This window comes from Dermacentor andersoni, chromosome 8 (assembly GCF_023375885.2).
Source record: "Dermacentor andersoni chromosome 8, qqDerAnde1_hic_scaffold, whole genome shotgun sequence".
NCBI lineage: Eukaryota > Metazoa > Arthropoda > Arachnida > Ixodida > Ixodidae > Dermacentor > Dermacentor andersoni.
This window is the reverse complement of record NC_092821.1, coordinates 144,635,821-144,661,506: the sequence shown is the minus strand read 5'-3', so window position 1 is coordinate 144,661,506 and position 25,686 is coordinate 144,635,821. Positions and strand designations below refer to the sequence as shown.

Here is a 25,686-nt window from a genome sequence, read left to right as displayed (position 1 = left end):
GCTTGTCGGGGGCGTCCGGTACATGAACGGAAAGCACTTCCACCAAATGTCACGTGGTAGTGACGTAAAATAACACAGTAGCAATACTGTGGAAGATGAAACCAACTTTTATCGGCCGAACCTGCGCCCACAGAAATGCTAAACTTAAAGATAGGCGAACACATTCGGCGATAGTCAAAATCTGAACAGCGTGTCAAGCGCGTCGGCTTTTATAGATCAGTCGTCGAATGCTCCATAGTAATCGCTGGGATCGGCGTGTCTTCCACAACGTTCTAGACCATTCGCGTCGCACATACATGCAGTCAGATTACGCAAGGTTCGGTGACGGACAGCGGATGGAACCATCGATAACATTCCAGGAACTACCGATACACGCCGGCGCGTCCTGCGCTAACATTGATTAGGCGGTAAAACATGGTCACCCGATACAGATAAACAGGTACACGTGTGACTATATTTGCGAACTCAGGACCGCGGCTTCAGAGCCAGTGGCCAGCTGAGGCTCTCGGAGATGACACGGGGTGCAATAGCCATTCAAGAGGCAACTTCTACTGGCCGAAGCACCAGACCAACTGGAACTGCTTCCTGGTCACCTGTCCTTGCGCTCCAAACCCAGGTTGGCTGTGTGTGGCACGGTGTGCATGAGCCAGGCCTTCATGGTGATGATAGTGGCTCACCGTCGCAGCCATGGAGCCGCCGTCTCCGTAACACACACACACACACACACACACACACACACACACACACACACACACACACACACACACATATATATATATATATTATGGAAAGGGAAAAGGTAGGAGAATCCATGGGCCAGTAGTTACTTGAGGAAATGAAGGCACAATGGAGGTGTCGCAGTAAAAAAGTCAGTTTATTTATGCCAACCGTTAACATACTTTTGCTGGATAGTATCAGACGTCCTGGACTTCCTGGTTTGTGCATCTTTGGGAGCAGATAAAAGCGACCGGGAACAAAATGAGCTGGCAACATCGCTTTCAGCAGTCTTCTGCTTATTATATAAGCTGATTTCGACAGAGAGTCGTCATGGTTTCTCTTGGCGACCACTGCAGCAAATCTGATAAGTTTTGTTGCCTTTAACAGAAAAAGTTAAAATCTAGAAACTGTTGCTAGCGGATGTTTTATTTAGGCTGTTCATTTTCTAAACAAAATTTGTTGAAAATTGCAAGTTTTCAGGAAATGAGACGATAGAGTTTACAAATCCCTAACTCAGCAATAAAAAAAATTATCACAATTCTGTAAATTGCATGTAATGGTACGCCTAAAGTGGACAAAATTGATGTGTTATACATGGTTTTCAAATAGACCACTGGCCCTTGTAAACAATGTAACAAATTCATGTAAGACGTAAATTGATACAGCATATTTGTTCACTTCATATACTCTAAAGGATGCAGTTTACAGAACTGCAATATCTGTTCTCGGTGCAGAGCTACGGATTTGTAAACTTCGTGCTTCTATTTTCTTTTCTAACTTACCAATTTAAAGTTACTTTGAAAAAAATTCAGGCTTTAAATCAAAATTCTGCATCCATACAGACACTAGAATTTAACTTTCTTTCTCAAATGAAACAAACTTCATTAAAATCAGCCTAGTGGTTGTTTCAGAAAAATGTTTTCTGCATTTTACATGTATCTGGATAGGTACTATCAGAGTTGGGCCCAAGCTAAAGCCTCCTCTTAAGCACTGCAACACGTTTAGAATAACAATGCATCTCCCTTTGTCAGCCGGCTTGATTGTGATGTTGGTGGCGTTGCAGAGTTCTTCGAGTGCCTGTCATTCCACATTTGATAAGCTGTTGCGAATCAGCCAACTTTTGCCGTACGCTTTGATTATGTCATTTTGTACCACTCACATATGCATGTCAAGGTGGCTTGTTCCTCTGCTTACTTTGAGACCGTGAGTTGTCCGAGCCAAGCAATGTTTCTTCATTTGGAAGTTTTTTCGCAGTCGTGGAGGTATTCCCAGAGGCGAATGTCACGCAGAAGTTATTGAGGTCCTGGTAGAGTTCAAACTCATTGAACGATGGACAAAATGTCAAGCCCCTCAACAGAAGTTTGAGCTGATCGGCTGCAAGCACGGCGCTAGATAAGTTAACGACATTGATTTTCTCAGTTGTAGTTTGCACAGGCACATGACTATCGTGTGAAGAGGTTGCTAGCTCTAGCATGCCGGGTCGTAATAGGGATAATGCTGTCACAGTCGAATTCTTGCCATTTTTGTTTTGAAACGCCTTTTCTCTCCTTAGTTAAAGTAGGCAGTCCAGTAGGCATCTGATCATCTTTTGGAAATCGGTTGCTACTTCTGGCATGCAGATTCGGAATAGGGGTTATGCTGTCCCAGCTAAACTTTTATTTTTGTCTTGAAATTTCTTCTTTTCTTTTGCCTCATACTTTTTTCAATTCCCTTGTTTCATGCTCATAAAGATTCAACAACGATTTCCGTCTTGTCTCGGCAACTACTTTGGTGGCATTACGCATGCTATGGCCCACAATGACTTGCATTAGTTTTAAAGGAGCTTGAGATAAAATTTCTGCCCACCTTTATTTCTGATTCATTTGGAGTGGACATAGAAGGAGTGCAAGCTGGGTGCAGCCCTTTGAGTGCGACTCTGCAAGGTGGGCAGAAAAAGTATGAGGGCAGAGTGAGGAGCAGTTAAATAGAGAACAAACAGGGATGTATGCGGTAACAGAAACGCACCTTAGAGACTCGGAAGAGCCGCCAGTTACTGAGAGGAGAATATTTTTTGCGAAGGGTTCAACAGAACTAAATCGGAAAGAAAGGGAGGGGGAGTTGGAAAGCTCATTCATCAGGGGGCCAAATGGAAAAGAGTAAATTCAAAATGTCAAGAGCATCTTTGGTTATTCTGTACACTGAGTAAAAAAAAAAAAAAAAACTTGGCTAGGCTAACCTACTTGTGGGCTGGAAATAATTGCAGAGAGAGGAATCAAGAGTTAGTGAAATGCCTAAATGCTGATGTTCAGCGTTTCGGGATTGATGTAGAAATGATCTTGTTAGGTGACATGAATGCTCACATACAGGATCTAGATGGCTATACCGACAACAACGGGAAGCCAATGCTAGATCCTTGTGAGCAACACAATCTCGTTATCGTGAATACAGGGCCTATCTGTGACGGCCAGACCACGTGCGAAGTGTGAAACCGGGAACTGACCATTGATTACTGCATGATGAAAGAAGGAATTCATGATAAGCTGGGTGAACTGGGCATTAACGAGGAAAGGTATAGCAGCATAGGGAGTGAACATAACCACATCATTCTGAAATTATAATAGAAATTACAATAGAAGGAGAGGCTTCTTCTATTATCTCTTTCAGAGACACGATAGCCCACGACCACCAGACACGCTGGCTGACACACGGCCATTGACATGCAGACGGCTGTGTCCCTGGCCTTGTGCACAGCACTCCTTTATTCTCAATTCTACTCTCTCGCCGCTAACGCACCTTCGCTCCTTACCGCACCCACCCGCCTTACCCCCTCTCCACTTTAGAAGGAGCCCACCTGTATATACTGGGGCGAGAAAAGCGTATGTTGCCTTGAAGAAGACAAGTACACTTGTCGAAACGTTGGCTCCTGCTTTCACCTCGTTCTCGTTTTGCTCATCGTCTTGAATTTCCATCTCCCGACTTCCCCATGTTTTTCCTCTTTTGCATTAGTGTGGGATAAGAGTATTCGCGGTGGCACTGACTGAAAGATGTTTAAATTGTACTTCAGCTTCGTGCCCATATTGGCGTACGTGGTCGTTTATAGTGCACTACTAACCAAAATATTCTAACCACGTCGAAACGATCTTCCTTCCTCTTGCAATCCGCTCGACCGCGTGCAACGTCTTCCCTTTACTTTCTTCCCGTCTCTACCAGTTCAGTATCGAAAGCGAGCTTTAGTGGTGTCGCGAGCCGAACTCATCCAACTGTTTGCTGAAGGTCTCGAACTTCCCCGGCTTGATTCGATTTTAGCCCCATTCGCTGAATTAGGCACGCGTAATCGGAGCGACGTATCGACTCCGAGGGCAAAGTGGCCGTTTTTTTCTCTCCCCGCTCTGTACGCGTCGCTCTTCTTAGCGGTGCACTGCGGTGTCTCCGTGTTGGCACTTGCGCATTTGCCAAATGTGGAACCGTCATGGAATTCTCTCCTCGATTTCTTACCGAAAGGAATCGCTGACGTTAGCGAGTTTTTCTTTCTGTGTACGCGTAACTATTTTTTATTTTGGCTGACTCGCATGGGAACTCTCGGCACGTGTAATTGCCTTCCTTGTCTCTGTGCCCCGACAACATTGGATTCGCGTGCCGCTTCCCTGCCCTGACTGCTCTCGCGGGGCCCCGGGGCGCAGAGGAATGCCGACGAAAGACGTTAAACCCGAGGTAAGTTTATGTATAACACGACGCGTATGGAAACCTTGAAGTGACACGGGACGTTGATGTCATCGTCATTGTTATTACCGTTATTTTCTTTATATGCATTGCACGGCAAAAGCCTCTGAAAGCTGTTCCAGGAATATCCACACATCGCCACTGCAAGTCAAATTTCTTCAAATATAAGTGCCACGGATGTGACAAAAAAAAAATAAACAAAGAAAGATCTGTTTCTTTTGTCAAACAGAACATTTAGACCAAGCAACGCAGCATCCATGGCTGCGCATCGGTTTGGCAAAAAGAAGGATAAGAAAATGCTGGGATGACAGTGCAGAAAATGAGAGAAAATAGCCCGCAGTTCCTTGACACAGAACCATACGGCTCCTAGGTGACTGCCTTCGAACGCTCGAAGTCTCTGGACAGCTCCAGGTACTGCGAGCAATGAGCGCTGGACGCATATGCTTAGCTAAGTTTAGCCAGAGTTTAAAAGTTTGCGACCGAGGCATGGAACAAATTAATGAGGACAAGTGGCTCTCCACTATCAAGAGCCCCTATGCAGGGCCGCAACTATGGGCTGTCCAGAGGGCCCACGATGCGGCGGTGGGAGGGGCATGGCCTGACTGTCCCAACGTGGGAGCGGCCCGCAGTGCGCCGAGTCGCGTACCTCAGGACCTTCATTAAAGTTTTGCATCCATCCATCCGTGCCACTTAGCTGGACAGAACAAAGCTAATGTTGTGGTGTGCCGTAGCTTGCAGATTCTCAAATTATTTTGTTTCATTCCGCCTAATTAGATATTTATTCTTAATGAATTAATCCACTTCTCAAATATTATAATTACATGAAAAGTGTCAATGAGAAATTGTAGAGCGACATCAAAAACTCTCGATACAGCTTTCTGTTGTACAATAAGTGTTACATAAAAGTGTTTTTTCTCCGATCCTGAAAGAAGCCCGCGAATGCACGCAAAATTACCGCGCGACTGGCCGCTCGAGGCACTTTGCGTGTATTCGCGGGCAGCTTTCATGCTCGAGAATCTGAGAAGCTGAAAAATTATTTATGAATGGTTAGTTAATTATTAATTATTCATTTAAGTAAGACTAATTATCTAATTCGGCGGAATGAAAAAATAATCTGAGTATTTCCAAGCGACGGCAAAGAGCATTACCTTTGTTCTGTCCAGCTACGTGGCATTCGCATATTTTTTAACTCTGACTAAAGTTAGCTGGGAGACCCTGTGTAAGTGACTGCGCTGCTCCTACTAGGCGCGTTGTGCGCTTGCCTTTCCTATGCAATTAGCGATGCTCTTATCGCAATAGACGTGATAGCCAGCACCAGCCCCATTTTGAGCTGGTGTCGATAGTGTGCAGCACTGAGACTTATATCTCTGCTTCAACACCCTGGGATAATGCAGGTGGTAATATTTTATTGGTGTAAAGATGAAGACTTCGACAGAAAGGAACATTTCAGCACTCTCCGCTTGGGTATAGTAACGTTTACCAGAAATAATCTGGAAATTACAGTTCGAACCCAGCTCAAAAAGCCTAAATTTGGGCTCCTGCCCTTCCTACGGCATTCCTGATTAGTCTCCATAGCTGAAACGCATTCGCATTGGTAAATTCTGACTTCACTCCTTTACGATGCTGCTTTTAACATTGTGCCATTCAAGTCATGATTCAAAAGATTTGGGTATTCTGCAATATTCTATAAACAATTCGCATTTTGTTGTTGTTGTTGTAGTTGCTCACAGTAAGCCAGTTTTTTATTTCGGAACAATAATAAATTTAGCGTTTGAGTCTTTTCATATTATTTGCCTTATACTTAATCACACTGTTATGAATAATATTCTTATTGTATTTACCATCTTAAAAAGCTAACTTAGTAGTTCGCAGCTAGACGTTGTAATTGTGCCTTCACCGCAATTTAATCAAACTCGTCTCGCACATATGTAGCAAAGCTCATGCGACTGTTGGCGTTTCAGCGGAATGGCTGGACGTCGTCCTCAAAGCCAAGTGCAGTAGCGTGCGCCAGGACAGCTTGCGACGACTAATGCAATAAAGTACGGCCAGGTTTCGCTACTATCGTACACACTGCAAAGGCCAACTTACTGCGACCATTGCAAGCAGAGTCTAATTGACATTCACTTTCTAATGCAACATGCGTCGGCAAAATGAGGCTGGCAAATTAGGCAGGCCAGTCTTAAACATTGCTTTCTGAGGCTCCTGCCGATGAAATGGCGTACGCGCAAACCCCCCCCCCCCTCCCATCGTAGCTCGTCTGGTGTGGTGAGTAAGCATTTGCATGTGTCTGTAAAAGCCTGCGTAGTATATATGCACCGGCGTTGATGTGCGTAGTTCGGAAGGCAGACGTTAATGTCCTCTAATTTGCAGTCACTTTTCGGTGTGAACGACAGCGCTCAGGAGCGACAGGCCGTAAACCGATTTCCTCATTTCCTGCGGCTTTGCTGCCTCGTGCAAGCTTCCTAATTGAGCCCTCTGAATCTTAACACAGTTTCGCTACAGTTCGCTCAGCCCTCTTCTTTGGTGACACGTGAGCTTCGCGCACTTAGCATAATTGTACCGGCTTGGATACAGTTATACTGGCTATACGCGGGCCGAAATGCACAGCAAAAAGCACGTGTAAATAGAAAGGCGCGTACCCCTTCCATTCGTTTTCTCATTTTTCCCACTCAAAAAGAAATACAGCTGATTTGACAGGCTTCTTCATATTGATGCAAACTTATCCAGGATCAATCAGCATAGGGTAATTAGTTTTACTCACGTGCACACCCACTCCTGCCATAGGCCCAACAGGCTGCAGTATGAATAAATAAACAAATTGTTTTTAGCCACCAGCGGTTGGGCCGACGGTCAGCGCAGGGCTGGGAGTCCCAACACGAGCGGCGTTCCCAGAGAAAGGGCCCTGGAGAGCTTGACCCACTCGAAAGCGACGGAGGAGAAGATGGCCCACTATAGTTTGCCCCTTCTTCGCTACGATTACCCCCGGGAACGAGAAAGGGAACCGTCCGGTGACCTTACACTATGAGCGGATCATAGAACGGCTGACGTCTCGTTCACGATGGCGCATTTCCGCACTCGGTTCAACGGGTTCGATCACGTAGTTAACGGGCGGTGCGCGCTCGACGATACGGTATGGCCCTTCATATTTGAGGTGATGCAGTTGATATAACACTACTCGAAGAAAAAAATTGTTTCCTCACACTCTTACAGCAGAATCGTGGCGTCATAAAGGGAATGAAACCTTTTCTTGACTAACTGGAAATTATTGTATAGGCTGACGGCTAAGTGTGCTCACCGAGAAAGCGCTGTGTCTGTGTAGCTCCAGCGACTGTGTTGCAGCAGAATCGCGAACAGTCCCAGCTTGTTTCTATCTTTTTTCGGCGACACTCCGAAATTATTGTTAGTCCTTCTACGCGAATAACAAGAAAGAACTATCGATAACTTCGAATACTGAATTTTTCAATCACATACTAATTAAATAGCAAATATTATTCGAGTTGTATTTGAAATACCGATAACTAACGCAATCCTAACTATAGTTTAGGCTCGTCTACCCCGCACTGCCACTTCAGCACCAAAGGAAGACCGGTGTAAAACCAACTGTCCGTTATGGGTGTACCTCGACAGTGTAACCATGCTCCAGTGTTCAGTATTGTCTTCGCTGCCATGAAAGACACTTTTACCACTCACCAGGCAGGTTTCTTTGAAGGATAAAGAAACTCCAATGTGATTAGCACTCTCTCAGGTGTACGGCGCGGTTTTACTATAAGCAGCCGTCAAAATAAACATAAAGAACAAAACTAATGCAGTAGTCCTTTTTTTTTCTTCGTTATAACTGTCATTCTCTGCTATTTCTTTTCGGCCAAGCAAGTTCTGCTTGTATGAAAGGACACTCGGGGTCAACCCCTCCTGTTGTTAAAAAAAGTAATGAACATCATGTTAGATACGCTTTCCGTAGTATGTTTGGAACCAAGGAAAGATGCCTCAGCGCCTGATGCGCAGTGCTTCTCTATTCAAAGTGGTCGTGGGTACGAATCTGTGCTTAAATGGCAGGCTTCAGAGAGTGCAATATGCGGAAATACTGATGCACCGTCCTTGCTTGAGGTGCATGTCACACGGGCCTTGTTTGTCAAAAACTAATCCACAGGACTCCGTCCAGCAGGTAGGTTCTCGAAAGTTCAATTTGGCATCACTGAGCGTAACTTTCCCAGTTCAATTCAAAGATCGTAATTTGCACAATCACCCATTATTCGTCACTGCAAGCCATGTAGTTTGTTTCTTTTATTTCTTTCCTGTTTCGTGTTTTTTCTTACTCTGGCAATCAGAAGCCAATGTGCAACACATCAGTCGGTTTTTGGTTCAGCTCTGCAACCAAAGCTGAAAGCTACGCAAAGCCCAGTGTTACAAGGAAAGCTCTTAAGTACTTCCTATAAAAGACCGGTGACATATAAAACGCCCATTGGAATACGTTGTTGAATTGTTTTGTGTCAGTAATTACTAAGATGCGTGAAGTTAATAACTGACCATCCTCATGATGTTGAGCAGTCGTAATTCAAGGATATTACAGTGTGGAAATCACTGTTGCATTATCTGAGTAAAACAAGCCTCCAAGGAGGTTATATGTACTTCCATTCACACTTGGCATTGCAGTGTGGCAACTCAAGCGAATAACAAAAGAAAATAATCTGCCATTCGAGTACCAATTCTTCGTGCAATCTTTGAAGGCGCAGCTTTGTTGTTTTTATCACGAATATTGAATAATGGTAAAAAAAGTGATACTAACCTAGAGCTTCAATTCGTGTGCGTGATTTATTTTCCTATGGAGTTTGCAGGCGGAGTATTCCGCTTATTCCGCGCAAGGTTTCTTGATTAGTTCGCGTCTTAAATTAGTTTGAGTGCCCAGAACACTACAAACGGATGCAATCGAGAAGCGGGACAAGAATGAAAACTGAAAATAAAAGATGAAGATGTGATGAACAAATGACAAATGAAAATAAAAAAAAAAGATATTTTTATAGTTTGTGTGCTGCCGGGCAATATCGAACGCCCGACTTATATATTAGGCCAATCTTCTCTCACTATATATCTAGACATGCACCACGACGGACTTCACCGCAGAGCCGATAGATGGCGCAGTGTGTACTGAGATAGGCGCACAGGAGGATCCCGCGCAGCTGTACACACTTTAGACATGACGCGTTTGATGCGCTGGCAATACGGTGCGTCACCGCATTACTTCAATGGCAGTCGCCTGTAACGTCGACAGTCATTTTGAGATTGTTCCTGCCGGAAGTTTATATACAAAGCATTTCTTGGCGAACATTTGCCTGTTTGACAGTATCCGCCAATCTATCTAGCCGCCTAAGTCTTGGTGCTCTCATGGTGGTTTGGTTAACTCGGTATGTACTAAAATTGGCATAGCGTGACAAGTGTGCATGACAAACACAAATGATTGACCGTGACATGAATATCATGTCATGTGTCTCATGCAGGTCAACGAAGCAGCTGCCTACGTATTGCTTTTGTTTTGCGTTTTCGAATACCGCGCTTAAAAGATAACGTGGGTGCCTTTCAATCTATTCTACGTTTCGCGATGCAGTCTTGGTCGTCCCATTGTCGACATTGCAGCCTCGTCATGCGACTCTCGTCCTACTGTCGTCGTGGTACAGTCGTCGTTATAGGATCGTCGCCCCATCAGTGTCGTCACACACTCATCATCGTTCCACCGTGGGCCGTTCTTGTCACGCTGTCTCTTTACACTTTGTCCGTCATGTATGAATCGTCGTCTCGCGTTCGTCATGCTGTAGTCAATATGGTGTCTTCGGCTGCGTCAGTTTATGCTTAGAAAGCTGGTGAGGGCTCGAGCATCAGAGCATTTCATTTCATTTTATTTCCTTAAAGGCCCCATTGAAGGGGTATTGCATAAGGGGTGGGTACATACATACATAAAAAAATTGAAGGCCATATTTTTATTACAGGGTAAGATAATTTGTTACGGTGTTTAAAAATGTGCTAGGACAGGTTATGACTGTGATTTCGTTGGAAAGGCCGTTCCAGTCTGTTGCTGCACGAAAAAATAATGGAGACGAAAAAGTGACAGTGCGTGTACGTGGGCGCGCGACTTGTTGCGGGTGACCGGTGCTGCTGGATATGCGTGCCGGGGGGAGAATGTATGGTGCTTTGCCAAGTTAGCGGTAAAAGAACTTGTGAAAAGGACAAAGACTAGCAATGCGGCGGCGAGATGCAAGCAATGATAAGCCGGATTCTGTTTTTAGTGCCGATATACTCATGTCGTAGGAGTACTTAGAATGAATAAATCTTGCACCTCGATTTTGAAGCGATTCCAGTTGATTGATGATATATACTGATGAGGGTTCCAAGTGGGGGATGCATATTCTAATTTTGCCCTGACGAGAGACTGATAAGCTAGTAATTTTACATGTTGGGGGGCGTGGCGCAAGTGGCGTTTTAAAAACCCGAGTGTTTTGTTAGCAGATGAAATGATGTTCATAATGTGCGTTTCCCAGGTTAAATCACTACAATGGGTTACTCCGAGATATTTGTAGGAAGGAACTAATTCAAGGTTGACGTCAGCAATTGGGTACAAGAAAACAAGTGGATTTCTGCGGCGGTGGAAGGAGACAGTCTTACATTTGTTAGGGCTGAGTTCCATTAGCCAAAGGTTACACCATTCTTGTACACTTCGCAGGTCGTTTTGAAGGGACGTGTTATCGGAAACGCTGTTAATTTTACTATAAATTACACAATCGTCTGCAAACATACGTATGTTAGAAGATACATGCATTGGTAGGTCATTAATGTAGATTAGAAATAGTAGTGGACCAAGGACTGACCCTTGGGGTACGCCTGAGGGGACAGGGGTAGAGTTAGATGCTTGATTGTTGACAAAGACTGATTTTGAACGGTTACTTAAGAATTCTTTAATCCATGCTAAGATATTGGTATTCAGATGTAATGCGGCCAGTTTTAGTAGTAGATGCTCATGAGGAACTTTGTCAAAAGCTTTGGCGAAATCTAGGAAGATGGCGTCAGTCTGGAAGTTAGAGTCAAGGTTTACATGCAGGTCGTGAACGAACATAGCTAGCTGCGTTTCGCAGGAAAAACCTTTCCTGAAGCCATGCTGCGCAGGATGAAAAAAATGGTTGGCATCAAGGAAGTCCATGATATGTGTGTAGATGATATGTTCAAGAATTTTGCAGGGTACACTGGTTAATGAGATGGGGCGATAATTTAATGGGGAGTGTTTGTTGCCCGATTTGTGAACTGGAACGACCTTTCCGTGCTTCCAATGCGGAGGCAGCACGCCTGTTGAAACTGACTGTGAAAATAGAAGACCCAGATATGCTGCACAAATATGTTTAGTGTTTTTTAGAAGTTTAGACGTAATGTCGTCCACACCAGCTGCCGATGAAAGTTTGATATTGTCTATGAGGGATGTAATGCCGGATGGAAAAAATGTAATTGCTGGAATGGTGCATTGAAAGTTCGCATGAGGAACAGAAAATGACATTTCAGTTTCTTGTGTAAATACTGACGCAAAGGTTGTGTTAAACAAGTGAGCACATTCCGCGTCGGTTAGGGAATCACCTGATTCATTTGATAGGGTAATAGTTCGCGTGTCCTGTGGGCTTAAGACTTGCCAGAATTTTTTTGGGCCGTTCCTAAGCATGTTCGGCACATCAGAATAAAAGAATGAGCGTTTGGCATGAAGTATGGCTTCCAGATAGGCAGTTTCAGCGGCTTTGTATTTTTTCCATGCATAAGGGGTGTTACGGGACTTAGCTGCTCGGAAGAGACGTTTTTTCTTGTTTTCTAATCGCTTCAGTGCTTTATTGAACCAGGGCTGTGCTGAATTGGAATGAATGCTAATTTGGGGAATGTACTTGCCAACTAAATTGTTTAGTTTCTCTTTAAAAATTTGCCAATTTTCCCCCATGGTATGACAAGGAAAGGCACTTGCAAAACTGGGGTAAAATTGCGTTAGTTCATGATTAATTGCTTCATAATTGCCCTTTTCATACAAGCGAATAGTCTTTTTAACAGTCGGGGTGAAAACGGGTTTAATTACGAAGTCGACATGAACGACTTTATGGTCACTGTTTTCGGGAAGATACGCGATGAATGACACGCTCTCAGGATTACTTGTTAAGACAAGGTCTAGAATATTTTGGCAGTTATCGGTGACACGGGTTGAGTCTGTGAGCACTTGAGATAGGTTAAAGTTGAGGCATACCTCAAGGAACTCGTTCGATTCCCTTGATGTAGCCGTTGGTGCAGGCCGGCTTGACCAATCGATATTAGGAAAATTAAAGTCTCCAAATAGAATTACATGCGTGTTGGGGTGCTGGTGGTTATTTCACTTACGGTGTTATTCAGTTTGAAAGAGAAGTCAGGAGTACTATGAGGGGGCCTATAGCAAACGTCAAGTAAAATTGAATAGGGTGCGGCATGGCATTTAAGCCATAGGATTTCAAGATTGGACATAGTGTTAACAGATGTACATGATATATTTTAGTCTACGGCGACAAGTACCCCTCCCCCCCCCCTCGTGCCCCTGCGATCGTTTCGGAAGAGTTGAAAATTTGGTAGGTCAGCGAGCACTTCGCTGTCCGTTACGTCTCCTGTAAGCCATGTTTCCGTTAATATTAGAAGGTTACTGCAAGATGACGAAATCAGATTAGAAATAATGTCACGTTCTGGGATGAAGCTCCGTATGTTAGTGAAAATAGCGGAAAGGAACAAGTTTGATCGCGGGGCGGGCCGAGGGTAGGAAGGCACATGTTGATGACTGGGCAATTGCTACGATATTTCCTTAACAGATTCTGCGGAATGGTTAAACACGTGTCGTTTGGTACCTATATGTAATGTTTTGAAACGGAGAGAATAGGACGTGGATTTCGATTTAGCGAAAGCAATAAGGTTTTTACGAGCAATTCTGATGGGCTGAGGGAAATCTTCTCCGACGCTGAAATTGCTTCCCTTAAATTTAGGGCCATTAGAAAGTAGAGACTCTTTAGTTTTGAATTGATTAAATTTTACGATAAGTGGCCGAGCGCGGCCTTCTGTATGGCGTCCAAGTCGATGCGCACGGTCAATATGGTTGGGATCAATGACGGAGTTCAAGTGTTCATTGCAGTGGCGGATGACGATTTTTTCAGATTCTGCAAATGTTTCTTTCGGGTTAGGATCGGAGATGTTATAAAATTTTAGATTATTACGGCGTGACCTGTTTTCGTTATCATCCATCTGTGTAGCAAGGCGTGAGATCTGACCTGCCATTTGGGTGGTATCTATTCTTATGTTATCAAGGTCGGTTCGTAGTGTCGAAATGGCTTTGTAATGCCTTTCTAAATCAGTCATGCGTTTACTTAAATCCGATAGGGTTTTGTCTGTTGTTAGTAGCTTGCTTTTTAGGTCTAGTACTTTGGTAATAAGTTTTGACTGGCCAGAAGCTAGCTTTCCTAATGCAGACATTACGTCTTCAATACCGGGAGGGCCAGGGTTAGCTTCTATATCACCCGACAAAAGCAACAAAGACCGTATGACATGAACACATTCGATAACAATTGTAGCGCAGCACCATGGGCTCGGTAGCTGTATTAGGAAGTAATTGCTGGATTTTTTCCCGAAAGAGTGATACGTTCTACTGACCTGCATGGCGAAATACAGCGGATTAGTAGTCTGCGCTGAAGCACAGCCACCGAGCCCACAGAGCGCGGGGGATGACAGGGCCGGCTTTATAGCTGACGTAGGGAACGATGTTGCTGACGATGGCGCGTTCCATGGTGAATGAGGATCCAAAGAAGGTAGCGATGGCGCTGTTTTACATGATGAATCGGTCGTGACGGGAGCAGGCAAGGGGCCCGCGCCGGGTGTGCTGGGCCGGATGTCTGGGATGGCTGTGGCTTGGGGGAAGACCATAATTGCGGGCAATAGAAGAAGTCCGGTGATGAAACCGTGCACCTGCACGGCGAAATACAGCGGATTAGTGGTCTGCGCTGAAGCACAGCCACCGAGCCGTATGACATTAGTAGTTTAAACGAAAACCTTATAAAATATCCTTTACACCGAACGCCACGACAGAAGCGAGAGCTCCAGACACCCAAGCGATTGGGTGAGCTCCCAATCTGAAGCGAAAGCGCTCAACCGCTATCGCGGCTATGCCTCAACATTCGCGTTGCACACTCCATCCCAATTCCTGCGGAAACAGGCAAAGAAAGCTTCGCTTTAAAATTTTGTTCATACTTTAAAGGCTTAGTGTAGATACAAAAGTACAGATATTTAGTATAGAACGAGGTCCCATAGTGTAAACGCTGTAGGAGTACCATTTATAATGCTAAAAGAAACACCAGTACTACTAAAAAGCAAAAAAAAAAAGCAGCAGAATATAAAAAATACAAAAATACAAATACATTTTGAGGCAGAACAATAACAAAATGGAAAATATAAAACGATAGGGATAAGGCATAGGCTGAAGTGGGAAACGACGCAAGCAGTATTCAAAACAACAGTTGAAGTTGTGTTTAATAGGCGCATTCAATAAACGGTGCTATAGTTTAAGCATGAAATTGCGAAGCTGATGTTTGAATGACGATATAGAAGAGGCGTACATAATGTTTTAAGGCAAAGAATTCTAAACTTTGATTAAAACAAAATGCTAGTCTTTGAGAAACATAGTTAGTTCGTGCCATGGGTAGTACAAAATTGTTATTGGAGGAAAAGCACGTAATATTTAAATTAGTAGGGTGTTGGATAAGAACATATTTTAGAAGGCTTTGGTCTTAAGTGCTTGATAAGTAATGTGCAGACATTAAATTTGATCAGATTGTCAATATTCAGTATGCGGAGTTCCCGGTACAGATCAGTAGTGTATGTACGTCTGTTGCTCCAGGTGGGAATACGAATGGATTGATTCTGTACATGTTGAAGGGATGAAAGATGTCAATGATATGTTTCACCCCAGGAAGCAGTACAATAATTTAGATGACTGTGAGCGAATGCATAAAATAAGGTGATCAAATTAGTCAAGTCAAATTAGCATCTAGCTTCTAGTAATACCCTAATACCCTAGGTTTTCCGCTGCAGCTCATTAATATGCAACTTAAATGTTAAAAGGGAATCAAGCTTGATGCCAAGGAAGGAAGAATGATCTGATAGATAAATAGGATGTGTGTTTATAAAGAGCGGATAATTTGCGCGTTATTTATTGACCTGTAAATAAAAATTAACGACTTACTTTTGGAGAGATTTATCAAAAGCTTATCTTTCTCACGCCATGCATTAACGTTCACGAGTTCTGCATTAAAGGTTGTTGTAAGGTTGCTTATAGAATTACTCGAACATAAGAGAGTCGTGTGGTCAGCAGATAAGATGCATTCTAATAATGTGGTTAGACACTGTGGAAGGTCAATAATATATAGTAGAAATAAGAGCGGGCCGTGAATTGAGCCTTGCGGTACGCCGATGTTTATTTTTTTGTGGAATAGATAGATGACAGAGATGGATAAAAATTGCTCACGATCAGATAAGTAAATACGAAAAAGATCAGGAGAGATGCCACAAAATGTCACAAGATGCAAGTTTAGAAAAAATAATGTCATGATTTAATGTATCAAAAGCTTTAGTAAAATGTAAAAAAAAAACGAACCAGCGAATTTACCCTTGTCAATTTCTAATTTATAGTAGGAGGAGGGAGAAGGAGTCACCTCAAATCACTCCATAATTTGTGGTTTGTAAAAGCAGCTCTGATTATAGAGGACAGTAAAGAAAGTTCATCGATGGCGCTCACCTAAATCAGGAAACAACGGCGGCGATTCGCGGGGTCATCGGATATTTTACGGTCATTTTGCTGTGATCACTATCATTGTTTTTGTTGTTGTTGCATGTGGTCTTTTGTAGCACTCACATTAAAGGGTCCAGATCACTTATTTTCAGTCCTCAACAAAAATGAACAAGCCTCAGAGTGAGAAGTTTCCAAGTCTAAGGATCTTATTATCAGGCACACCTACATTTTGGTTGTTGTTTTCAAAGCAGCGAAGGTAAGGGAGGGTGATGGGAAGGTAATGTGCACTAGATGATAGTTGTTTGCGAATGGCACTCCCTGTAACTACGAGAGATTACTAGAATAGAAGAGGAAGGTTGGACTGCAAAAGGCGCCATCATAAAAAGGAGAAAAAAAAGAGCGTAGTGGACAGCACGTTAAGACGAGACAGACAACAGCACCTACAGTTGACAGTGTCATTGTTCGTCACTTATTCACGTCATTCCATTTATTAAGCTGCTTAACCTGCTGAAATCGCGAGTCAACCAGCTCAAACACATATGTAGCAGCTCCTCTAAAAGCCTAGAAGGGGCTAACGCTCAGTGAATTATAATTGCGCTTGAAATATTGAGCATGGTAAGAAAACAATTTCAATGAAGAGAAATGTAGCCGTTGAGCAATTTTCTTTTTGCAAATTCAGAGTTAGTGCTTTCACCAGCTGTTTCTGTTAGGCAATAATCAGAGGCAAAGAGACCTGATGAGTTTATCGAGAAATAATTTAATTACCAATGCAGGTACGCCGCGCTATAAATTTATTTTTTCAGCTTCAACACCCAAATTCCCAAGGGTATATAATCTCCGGCTTTCTGAACGAATGGGCATGTTTAGTTTTCTTAAGTGCCGATGGTCTTGAAAAGCAACCGTTAACCTGTTTACTGGAAGCACGTCTGGTTATGGCAGGGTTTCTGCCGCGCATTTTATTTCTACCTGCTATAAATGTTGATAGACCAACGGCGGCATTGATAATAAATTTTCATAACTCATCAGCATCATAACCCATCAAAATCGTCGTTTGTTTCTTCTTTTTTTCCCACCGCGGCACTGAAGACGTCTTCCTCTCAAAAATAAAAACCTGAAACAAAGTCATCCTCGAAATGATGCGATGTTGAAACGAGCAGAGAAAAAAGCCACTGAGGGAAAGAACGTGACGAAAATGAAGCTTATTCGTGGCTGTTCAAGTTTCAAAAGCGCACATCGTTTCCTGTCTGCGAGTTGAAAATGCCGCTTCATTCGGTTTTCTCAATGTAGGATAGGAGTTTTCAAGGAGGCAATTTAGGCTCGGTGATTTCGAGTGCTTCGTAAATGAGCAATTCTGGCTTTGTAGTTTACAGACGCATCATTCGCGCGAGAAAATGCACTCTCATTCCATAAACGTCATTTTCGATAAGTAAATGTGCGCCAATTTGCTGTGAATTTGTTTTTTTTTTTCGATTTCGAACGTTTTCAAATTTGGACGTGCATGCCTGAGAGTGACTTTGCCTCAAGGCTTGCTGCTCACGCAGTAACAACATTTTTGTGTATCTTCAAAACTCTATTATAGGAATAGTCTTCCGTTTTTATTGCGCAGCTGGAGTTGAGTTTCTTTTTTACAAACGTTCACCGTCGTTTCGTATACCAGTTCGAGGGGCTCAAGCGTAGAGTTTGAGTTACCTAAAGTTTTTCTTTTCCGTAAATTGTTTGCATAATATGTGGGTGCACCTAAAAATGGCCTCTGCTATGACATAATTTTTTTAACAAACCCAGGCTGCTCTTGATTCCGATGTCATAGCACTTGATTCCTCATGCGTGCATATCTGTTCACCAACGTGTAGTTGCTGGGCTGTGGTGTAAGAATTTGCAATAAAGTTTAATTTAAGCACGTAAATCATTTTTTTTTCAATTGGTGAACTATCTACTAGGTTGTGTTGCTAATGTGAGTAATATAAATTTGCTTTACATGACGTTACATTGCACACAATATCATGCTAATCGCAGTGAAACTGGCTATGGAATACTGCCTGGTCTGGGTGGCAAAATTTTCACACTCAGTAGCCGCGACTGCGTATTTAGTTGCTGCCCTTAATCGCTGTTGAAGAACCCCATACAGGTGAGTTTATAACGAAGAATGCAGACAAAAATGCCCACAGACAAAAAAAGGTATTCGTGATCATGAAGTTAATTACCGAGATCTGTAGGGAGATTCAATGTTTAGCGTGGTGACCAATGTCTCTATGACTGCCATGGCGTTGAAGAAACACATTGAGGCTTATGTTTGTATGAAAATAGTAGAAAACACTTCAGTAGAAATAGTAGAAATGTTCATTTTACTTGTGCATAAATACACCACACTGAACTGTTTCGGATATTATGTATTTGTTAACTTGTGCCAAATGTTTCCTTTTTACCATAATTATGCAGGAAGCAGCGGCCTAAAACGCTCAGCTGCTAGACGGCCTGTGAAACGCGTTAGTACCGGGTTCGATCCCGGAGCGAGGACAAATACTGCAGAGCTTTGGGTGATATCCGTATGGCGTTCCTTTGTAGCTTCGGGCTACAGATGAACGGATGGCGAATTAATTAAAATGCATTCTGTAGTTTTACTCGCCAAAACCACGACGTGATCATGAGGCACACCGTAGTGGGAGGCTCCAATGCAATTTTGACTTCCCGCGGTTCTTTAACGTGCAGCAAACGCTTGGTTACACCGCAATTTTCGGCACTTCGCCCCCATCTAGAATGCGGCATTCACAGCCAGGATTTGATCGTGCATCCTCTAGCTTAGCAATGCAACTACAAACCGCTGTGCCAGTCCGGCGGGTCGGATAGCAATTACTCCTTTTATGAACCTTCAGCCAACTTGAGGGTTTCCGCAGAAGCATTCTGCCAATATTCTTCATCACTTCTACAGCTGCTTGACGTGGCCCAAAGGCTCTTTACACACAGAAAGCGTCCAAATAATTGCAGACGCCGAAGGTGAGAACTTGTAGGCATTAGTTCAAGGGCAGCTAACCTTGAAGGAATGGGTTACACATGGCCGAATGCTGAGCTGAGCATACGTAAAAAGTCGTCCCCACGGAAATTAAATAAAATGAAAGGGATGAGTACTTTAACCAAGTGTTGAAGAAGATTAAAGCCGGTTCAGTCCCCCACCTTTTTTTTTCGCCGTAAGCAATATTGTAGACTTGCGAGAGTTTGCAGCTCGTCTCATCTCGGTGCTGTTAGAGAGGCACAAAATTAAATTAGAAAACAGGCACCGCAATATTTCTTTCTCACTGTTTTATATTTCAGACAGGAAACCCTCTGCGTGGGCTCAAAACTTCCCACTTTAATATTGAGCAGTAAGCCCAAAGTTTACTCCGGGCCCGTTCTTGCGTGCAAATTCAAAGCGACGTAACCAAAGTTAGTTTTTAAAGTTGAAGCGTGGCTTCGATAACTATATTTGTTAAAGTTAGTACGGCAAGTGTGTTGAAGAAAAAAAAAAACGAGTCGATACGTTCGGTTTCTGCCAGTTGGTTGCGCAGGCCCCCTGCTTGTCCCGCACTCGTGAGGAGTGAGCGTACCAGAGAAAACTGACGTTCACCAGGGCTGGTGAGTGTATTTCTAAAAGCAGACTCGTGTACGTGTTTTGACGAGTCAGGCGTGCTGCGGTCTGTCTGCGAGGTGGCGATGGCGACACGGCGAGAAGTTATGCCCAACAACATCAACATAAAGAAAGCACGCTTGTCGGATAGCGGAAGGAAAAAAGAAACCCGCAAAATACAAACAAACAAAGACCGCGATCAGCGGGACCGATCAGCAGGAACAGCCCGTACGTTAACGCAGACCCTCAACAAGGCACATATGCGCAAAAATTCACAGATCCTCAGAAGTGTCTGGCTGCTTTCAAAAGAATCATACGTTTTGAGTCGCGTTGGTAAGATGGTAGCGTTCTGCTAGCGTCTGTGAAGAGGACCTCGCATATTTTTGTGGTGGCATTGATCAACTTTTGCGTGACTGTATATTACCGGACTATCAATCGTATTAAACTATCGCTTGGCACAAGGCGTGTCTACTGTATCCCTAAATGTTTGGTTGACATCACCGCGTTTAAATAAAGAACACCTGCCTAATGCGGTTGTACCCATGATGCGATTTGTGCAGTAGGTTGTTGAATGTACAGGATCACCAGAGATTACTCGAGAACGTTCTCTTGAAAAAAAAGTTACAGAACTATCCCTGCGTTTTCATTGACTTTCATTTGATTTTTTATAGGTCCTATTGAAATTCAATTGATTGCCGTGCATTACTTCTGTAATGGTACTACAGAAGGGTGGATCCTTGACTTAGGCAACCTAAGGGTACGTTGAGACGTGTGTGTAGGGCAGGCACTTGAGTTGTAAGATTAGATTTTGAAAGACCAGCGGTTGTGTTTACGGTTACTGTTGTTGTTTGAGCGTTGCATATCTTTTGGGACACTAGTTCGCCTAATAAGGAGTTAGACACCTGAGTCGCACTTATGGCAGTGTTTTGCTTCTACAAGGTGACAACATTAATGGTAGCCAAGCTCCCTGTATTTCGCTTTATCCATTTCCATCATATATAAAACATGACACCCGATACCAAATACGAGTCCCCCTGCACACATTTTATATGCCGAAGGCCTACTGGAAACTATACAATGCAGTTAAAGCTTCTTGCATGACGCCAGTCTACATGACAGTGTTATGCAACCTACAGCTATATTGAAGTCCCAATGTTTCTTCGTAGGAAAAGATGCCGCTTTCTTTTCTTGCGAGTCATGTAAATATTAAAACTACTTTGTCTGACACAAGACAAAAGGGGATTAACCTAGGGGCCCGATATTTTATGAATCATATCATGAGAAGCCAACAAACAGACGCCAAGGACAACAAAGGGAAAATGAGTTGTACTTACTAAGTGAATCAAAGAAACGATAAAAAATGGCGATGGAAATGGATGAAGAAACAACTTGCCGCAGGTGGGGAGCGATCCCACGTCTTCTCATTACGCGTGCGATGCTCTCTTAGAGCACGTACTCTCATTACGCAACTTAGCACTATGCCTACGATGCTCTAAGGGAGCATGGCACGCATAATGCGAAAACGTGCTCTAAGGGAGCATAGCACGTGTAATTCGAAGACGTGCGATCATTCCCCACTTGCGGCAAGTTGTTTCTTCATCCACTTTCGTTGGCATTAAATTACCGCTTCCTTAATTCCCTTAGTAAGTACAACTAATTTCCCCTATGTTGTGATTGGCGTCTTTGTTGGCTCCTCGTGATTTGTCTGACACAGTAACTTGTGCGCACAGACACGTCAGAGATCTAGATAAGATTGAATACTCGTTGCTTTTTTATTGAGCAGTCGGAGCAAAACCCGTGTAGTTTCCAGCTACCAAACTATGAAAAAAGACATTATTTTCCACCTATAGAGTATGCGAATATTAATTACCTTTCTGTTTTCAATTTTCATGGTTCCTATAGAGCAGGGAGCATGCGCGGTGCGTGTTGGCTTGTTTTTTCAACAACAGCTTATTATACCAGTTAGTGCGAACTCGAAAACGAGAAGGGGGTGTTATTTTTACATCTACATGCATCCGGAAGCAGACACTGCAAGGCTAGTGGCTTATATACAGCGTGTAAATAATGCTCAAGCCTTTCCTGCCACGCTCATTATCATACTGAAATAACTCATATACGAACCTACATTGCATTACTAAGACGTAACCTATCCTAGAAAGGTGATTAGCGCATATAATAATTAATTTTCCCTCAATGTCGCTACTTCCTCTAGAACGTGGTGGCCATTATTCAGAGTCGTTTGACTGGCCTGTCATAAGCATTTGTGGCCGACAGCTATTCCTACGCCACTCCCTAGATATCCACCCCAATAATTTAATGGTTACCTTATTTTTTTTACTTAACTCGTTAGCAGAATGAGATTATAGCTTATCATTAAAACTAGAACCAGTCGCGGCACAAAGCACAGGTGTTTGACGGAAATATTTGTCTTGCACGAAAACAAAGTACGTGAGCCAATTCTGCAACAGGCACAATTATGTTCCAGATAACACTTCCGTGCAACATAAAAATAGGCAGTTTGTGAAACCTCTTAAATGCTAAGGAATCCGTTTTGATTTTTCGCCAACAATTTAGATATGCACTTTAGGAGTTGCTGCTATGCACTAGATTTCTTGCAAACTGATATGCTTTGCATCTTGTTCGAATTTAAAGCTTTATCATTACAAGCTAATTATTTCGGCAGTTAGAGCTATATTAGGTCAAATTTAGCTTTATTGTAGCATTGATTAGCTATGAACACATGATTTCTGACCTCCATTCACACTGGTTATATGTCACGGGAAAAGCATTATCGTCTTTATGTCTACTGTGCATTGTTGAACATATACGTAACGTCGAAATTGAAACAACTAGGCATTGCTGAATATTCATTGAACGTGAAAGTTGAAACAAATAGCGTAAATATCTAAAGGGTGCCAACTTTACACTGGAAGATACGGTAGTTTCCAATCGAAGCCTGGCTCTCTAGGTTTCTACACCGCAAGATTCATAGATGGTTTCCGGGCGTAAAAAAGTTCATCTCTCTTTTTCAGGTTGTTAAAAACTTCTCTATGGCATTTTGAATTCTGGTCGCCTTTCCGCACAAATGCGGTTCGATACAGGCCGTGGATGTAAAAGACACGATTTCGCTTTCCGGTCCCGAAGACATCATTTACAGAAGGCTGTCTTGATACTGACTCAGTCGCTGTGTAAAATTACTGTCACAGAGCAAGCAGTACATTGGAAACCTACAGCTACAATTGAGGCAGGACAAGTCTGTAGATAAAAAAAAATTGAGAGAACTTCGTTTTCATTTCTTCATTTGAGCGGTGTGTGAAGCAGGAGGAAATGAAGACAGGTAGCGTTTCTCTTCTGGTGAAGACAAGCACAAGCTTTATGGCAAAAAAAAAAAAAGCGATATCGCTTTACACAAAGAACGGTGGAAGCTGATGGAATATGGCTCTAAATGATATCAATTACGTTCAGTGGTTATTTCAGCCTGTGTTCATGTTGGTTTGCGTGTGTATTTGAACATGTGTGCTTGATAAGAAGCGCAGGAGCTGGGCCTGGCATACGAAAATATCTCCGGCCGAACAGGAAGGCTTCACTTTTGAAAAATTTATGGCTACTAACGTCGAGTCAACACTATATTTTCGTTTAAGCGCTAAGGAGACGCTATTGCTTAGCTCCAATACAAAAAGCAAGCAAAGAAGTCGGGAAGATTTTTCACTCTCTGCTTGACGCAAACTGCAATTTTGCTCGAGCTGTCACCGCCTTAGCGTCATACTGCTCTCGAGATCAAGAGATGCGTTTAGTTAGGTGGGTGCTGAATTCACCCAACCTTCCATTCGTAATTCTTTCTGACGGCTTGCCGGACGTCGTTGATAATATTATGTTTGGCGGCATTAGTGGCTCTCTTCTGTTCTTGAAATTTGAGCTAAAAACATATAAGGCGAAGCATTGCTGTACCCTTCCCTCATTTCATGGGCACTGCCGTGTGTGGAGAAACCGTGTGCAGCCGTGTGTGGAGAAAGAATTTAAGACAGCAAGAAGGCACAAGAGCGTTCATTGAGCGGGGAGCATGGAGTAACACAGGAGGAAAGGAAGCGAATAAAACGAACAGTAAACGAATAAATTGTAAAGAGTAAACGAATATTCAGTAAACGAATAAAAAGAAGAGCTATACTCATAGCCATTTCGCCGATATACGCGGGGTGCACCGAATTTCGTTTTTCTTTTTGTGTGTGTGTGTGTGTAGGGGGGGGGGGGGGGGGGGGGTTAGCGGCCAAGCCTTTGTAATGAATTTTCTAAGGAGTCTTTTCTCGTTTTTCGCGGTATAAATTCATGTATGATAGCATTCATGATGTCGATTTCGCGTATGGCAAAGAATGAATATCTATTGAACATCAGAGAAAATATATTACAGGTTACGCCTATCGTTTCCACTCCGATGCGTATCTTTCTCCGACCTTAGGTTTAAGGCGATTTGCCACGGCATCATCACTATGATATTGTCACTGGGATAAAACTATTTACACGATTTATTTACACGATGCTTATATAAACAGCAGCCGAGAATCCCGAGACGCTGTTGCCACCTCGTCGTCTTCACCGTCGACAACCTTGTCCACTTTTCCCGCCGTAACACGACCCTCAGCAGAAAAAGCACCGTCTCGGTGCTTCAGACGGGGCCGTCGGTAAGGGCATAGTAAGGCTTAAGCCGAGAGATGTGTACGACGTCAGGTGATGTGGAACCGGGTGGCATGACGGAGGTCACGGGGATTATCTCGTAAGTGACATTGCTCACTTGACCTAGAACACGGTAAGGGCCTTTGTAGCACGGAAGGAGATTCTCAGAGAGTCCCACTCGATGGCAAGGGGACCAAAGTAGCGCGAGAGAGCTTGGTGAAAAATATATGTCACGATGGGGGCGATTGTAAGCGTGCCTTTGAGATTCCGGCGATTCCAACAGTAACAATATGGAAGTAATGTCTTGAATTACGACAGACTTTTATGCAGCGAGGGCTGAGCTGTTACCATGGTCACATGAAAAACTTCAACTTAACCGGTAGCAATATTCTAAAACTGGGTACTCTGTTAATTTCCACCATGCCCGCGGTAAGAAGTTATCCAGATTACGTTTTGCCTACAGGATAAACCCGGTCAGCGGCAGTGCTGACAAAGCCTTCTCCACATGGGTACTCTGGTAGCAACACTTTATCCAGGATTATATTATCTTTTAATTGATAAGTAGAGATAAATAAAGTACTCTATTCACTTGGGAGAGGCGCAGCTTGATGAAGTTGAAAAGCGGAAGCTCGAGAAAAAGCTTTATTGTGACTCCACATTCTGCGCTATGATCTTCCTTTTCAAGCTCTGGGTTTCATTCAGTGACATCATTTACTGCATTTATTTTCTTAAAAATTCCTACTCGCGAACAGCAAGGGTTTAGAACCCCTTCACCTACTGCCCCCGTATTCCTATTATGGCCGTTTCAGATTTGACTACGTTTATTAACTGTAGGTGCTCTATACGTTAGAATCCATTCATTACATTCCTTTCAAATCACGCTTTTATGATTATGCTTTGACGGTATCCATAGAGTGTAGTTAGCGATCTCGCGTGCCTTTGCCCTAGGCTTCGGTCCATATGTGGCCAGCTTTTTGCAGACTCAAACATTTCCCTGCGTGATTGTATAGTTGGAAAATACATCGTCTCAGCGGTTGTGTTAACTTTGGAGCCGCTATTGTTGCTAGTCTTAATGTACGATACAGTCATTATATGTGAAGCATTTCTTTGCCTAGTCCGAGCCAAGGTCAAACGCGAGGCTGTCCAAGGTCACAAAGTTTGTCGCTGATGCGTGGGCACCGGCATGCACCCTCTCGCTGCC

The 25,686-nt window shown here is 43.3% G+C and overlaps 1 protein-coding gene across 19 annotated transcripts in view; it reads right to left on the bottom strand.

Moving 5' to 3' along the window:
• LOC129384282 (uncharacterized) overlaps nt 1-25,686 on the bottom strand; it is a 667,107-nt gene that overhangs the window by 10,417 nt on the left and 631,004 nt on the right. For 18 of the 19 annotated variants that reach the window (XM_072289999.1, XM_072290000.1, XM_072289998.1 and 15 more), the window contains one exon: nt 14,089-14,400. The exons of the other annotated variant lie outside the window; for it this stretch is intronic. In XM_072289999.1, coding sequence (XP_072146100.1) covers nt 14,089-14,400 — 312 coding nt within the window. The remainder of the gene's footprint in view (nt 1-14,088; nt 14,401-25,686) is intronic. 19 annotated transcript variants of the gene reach the window in all.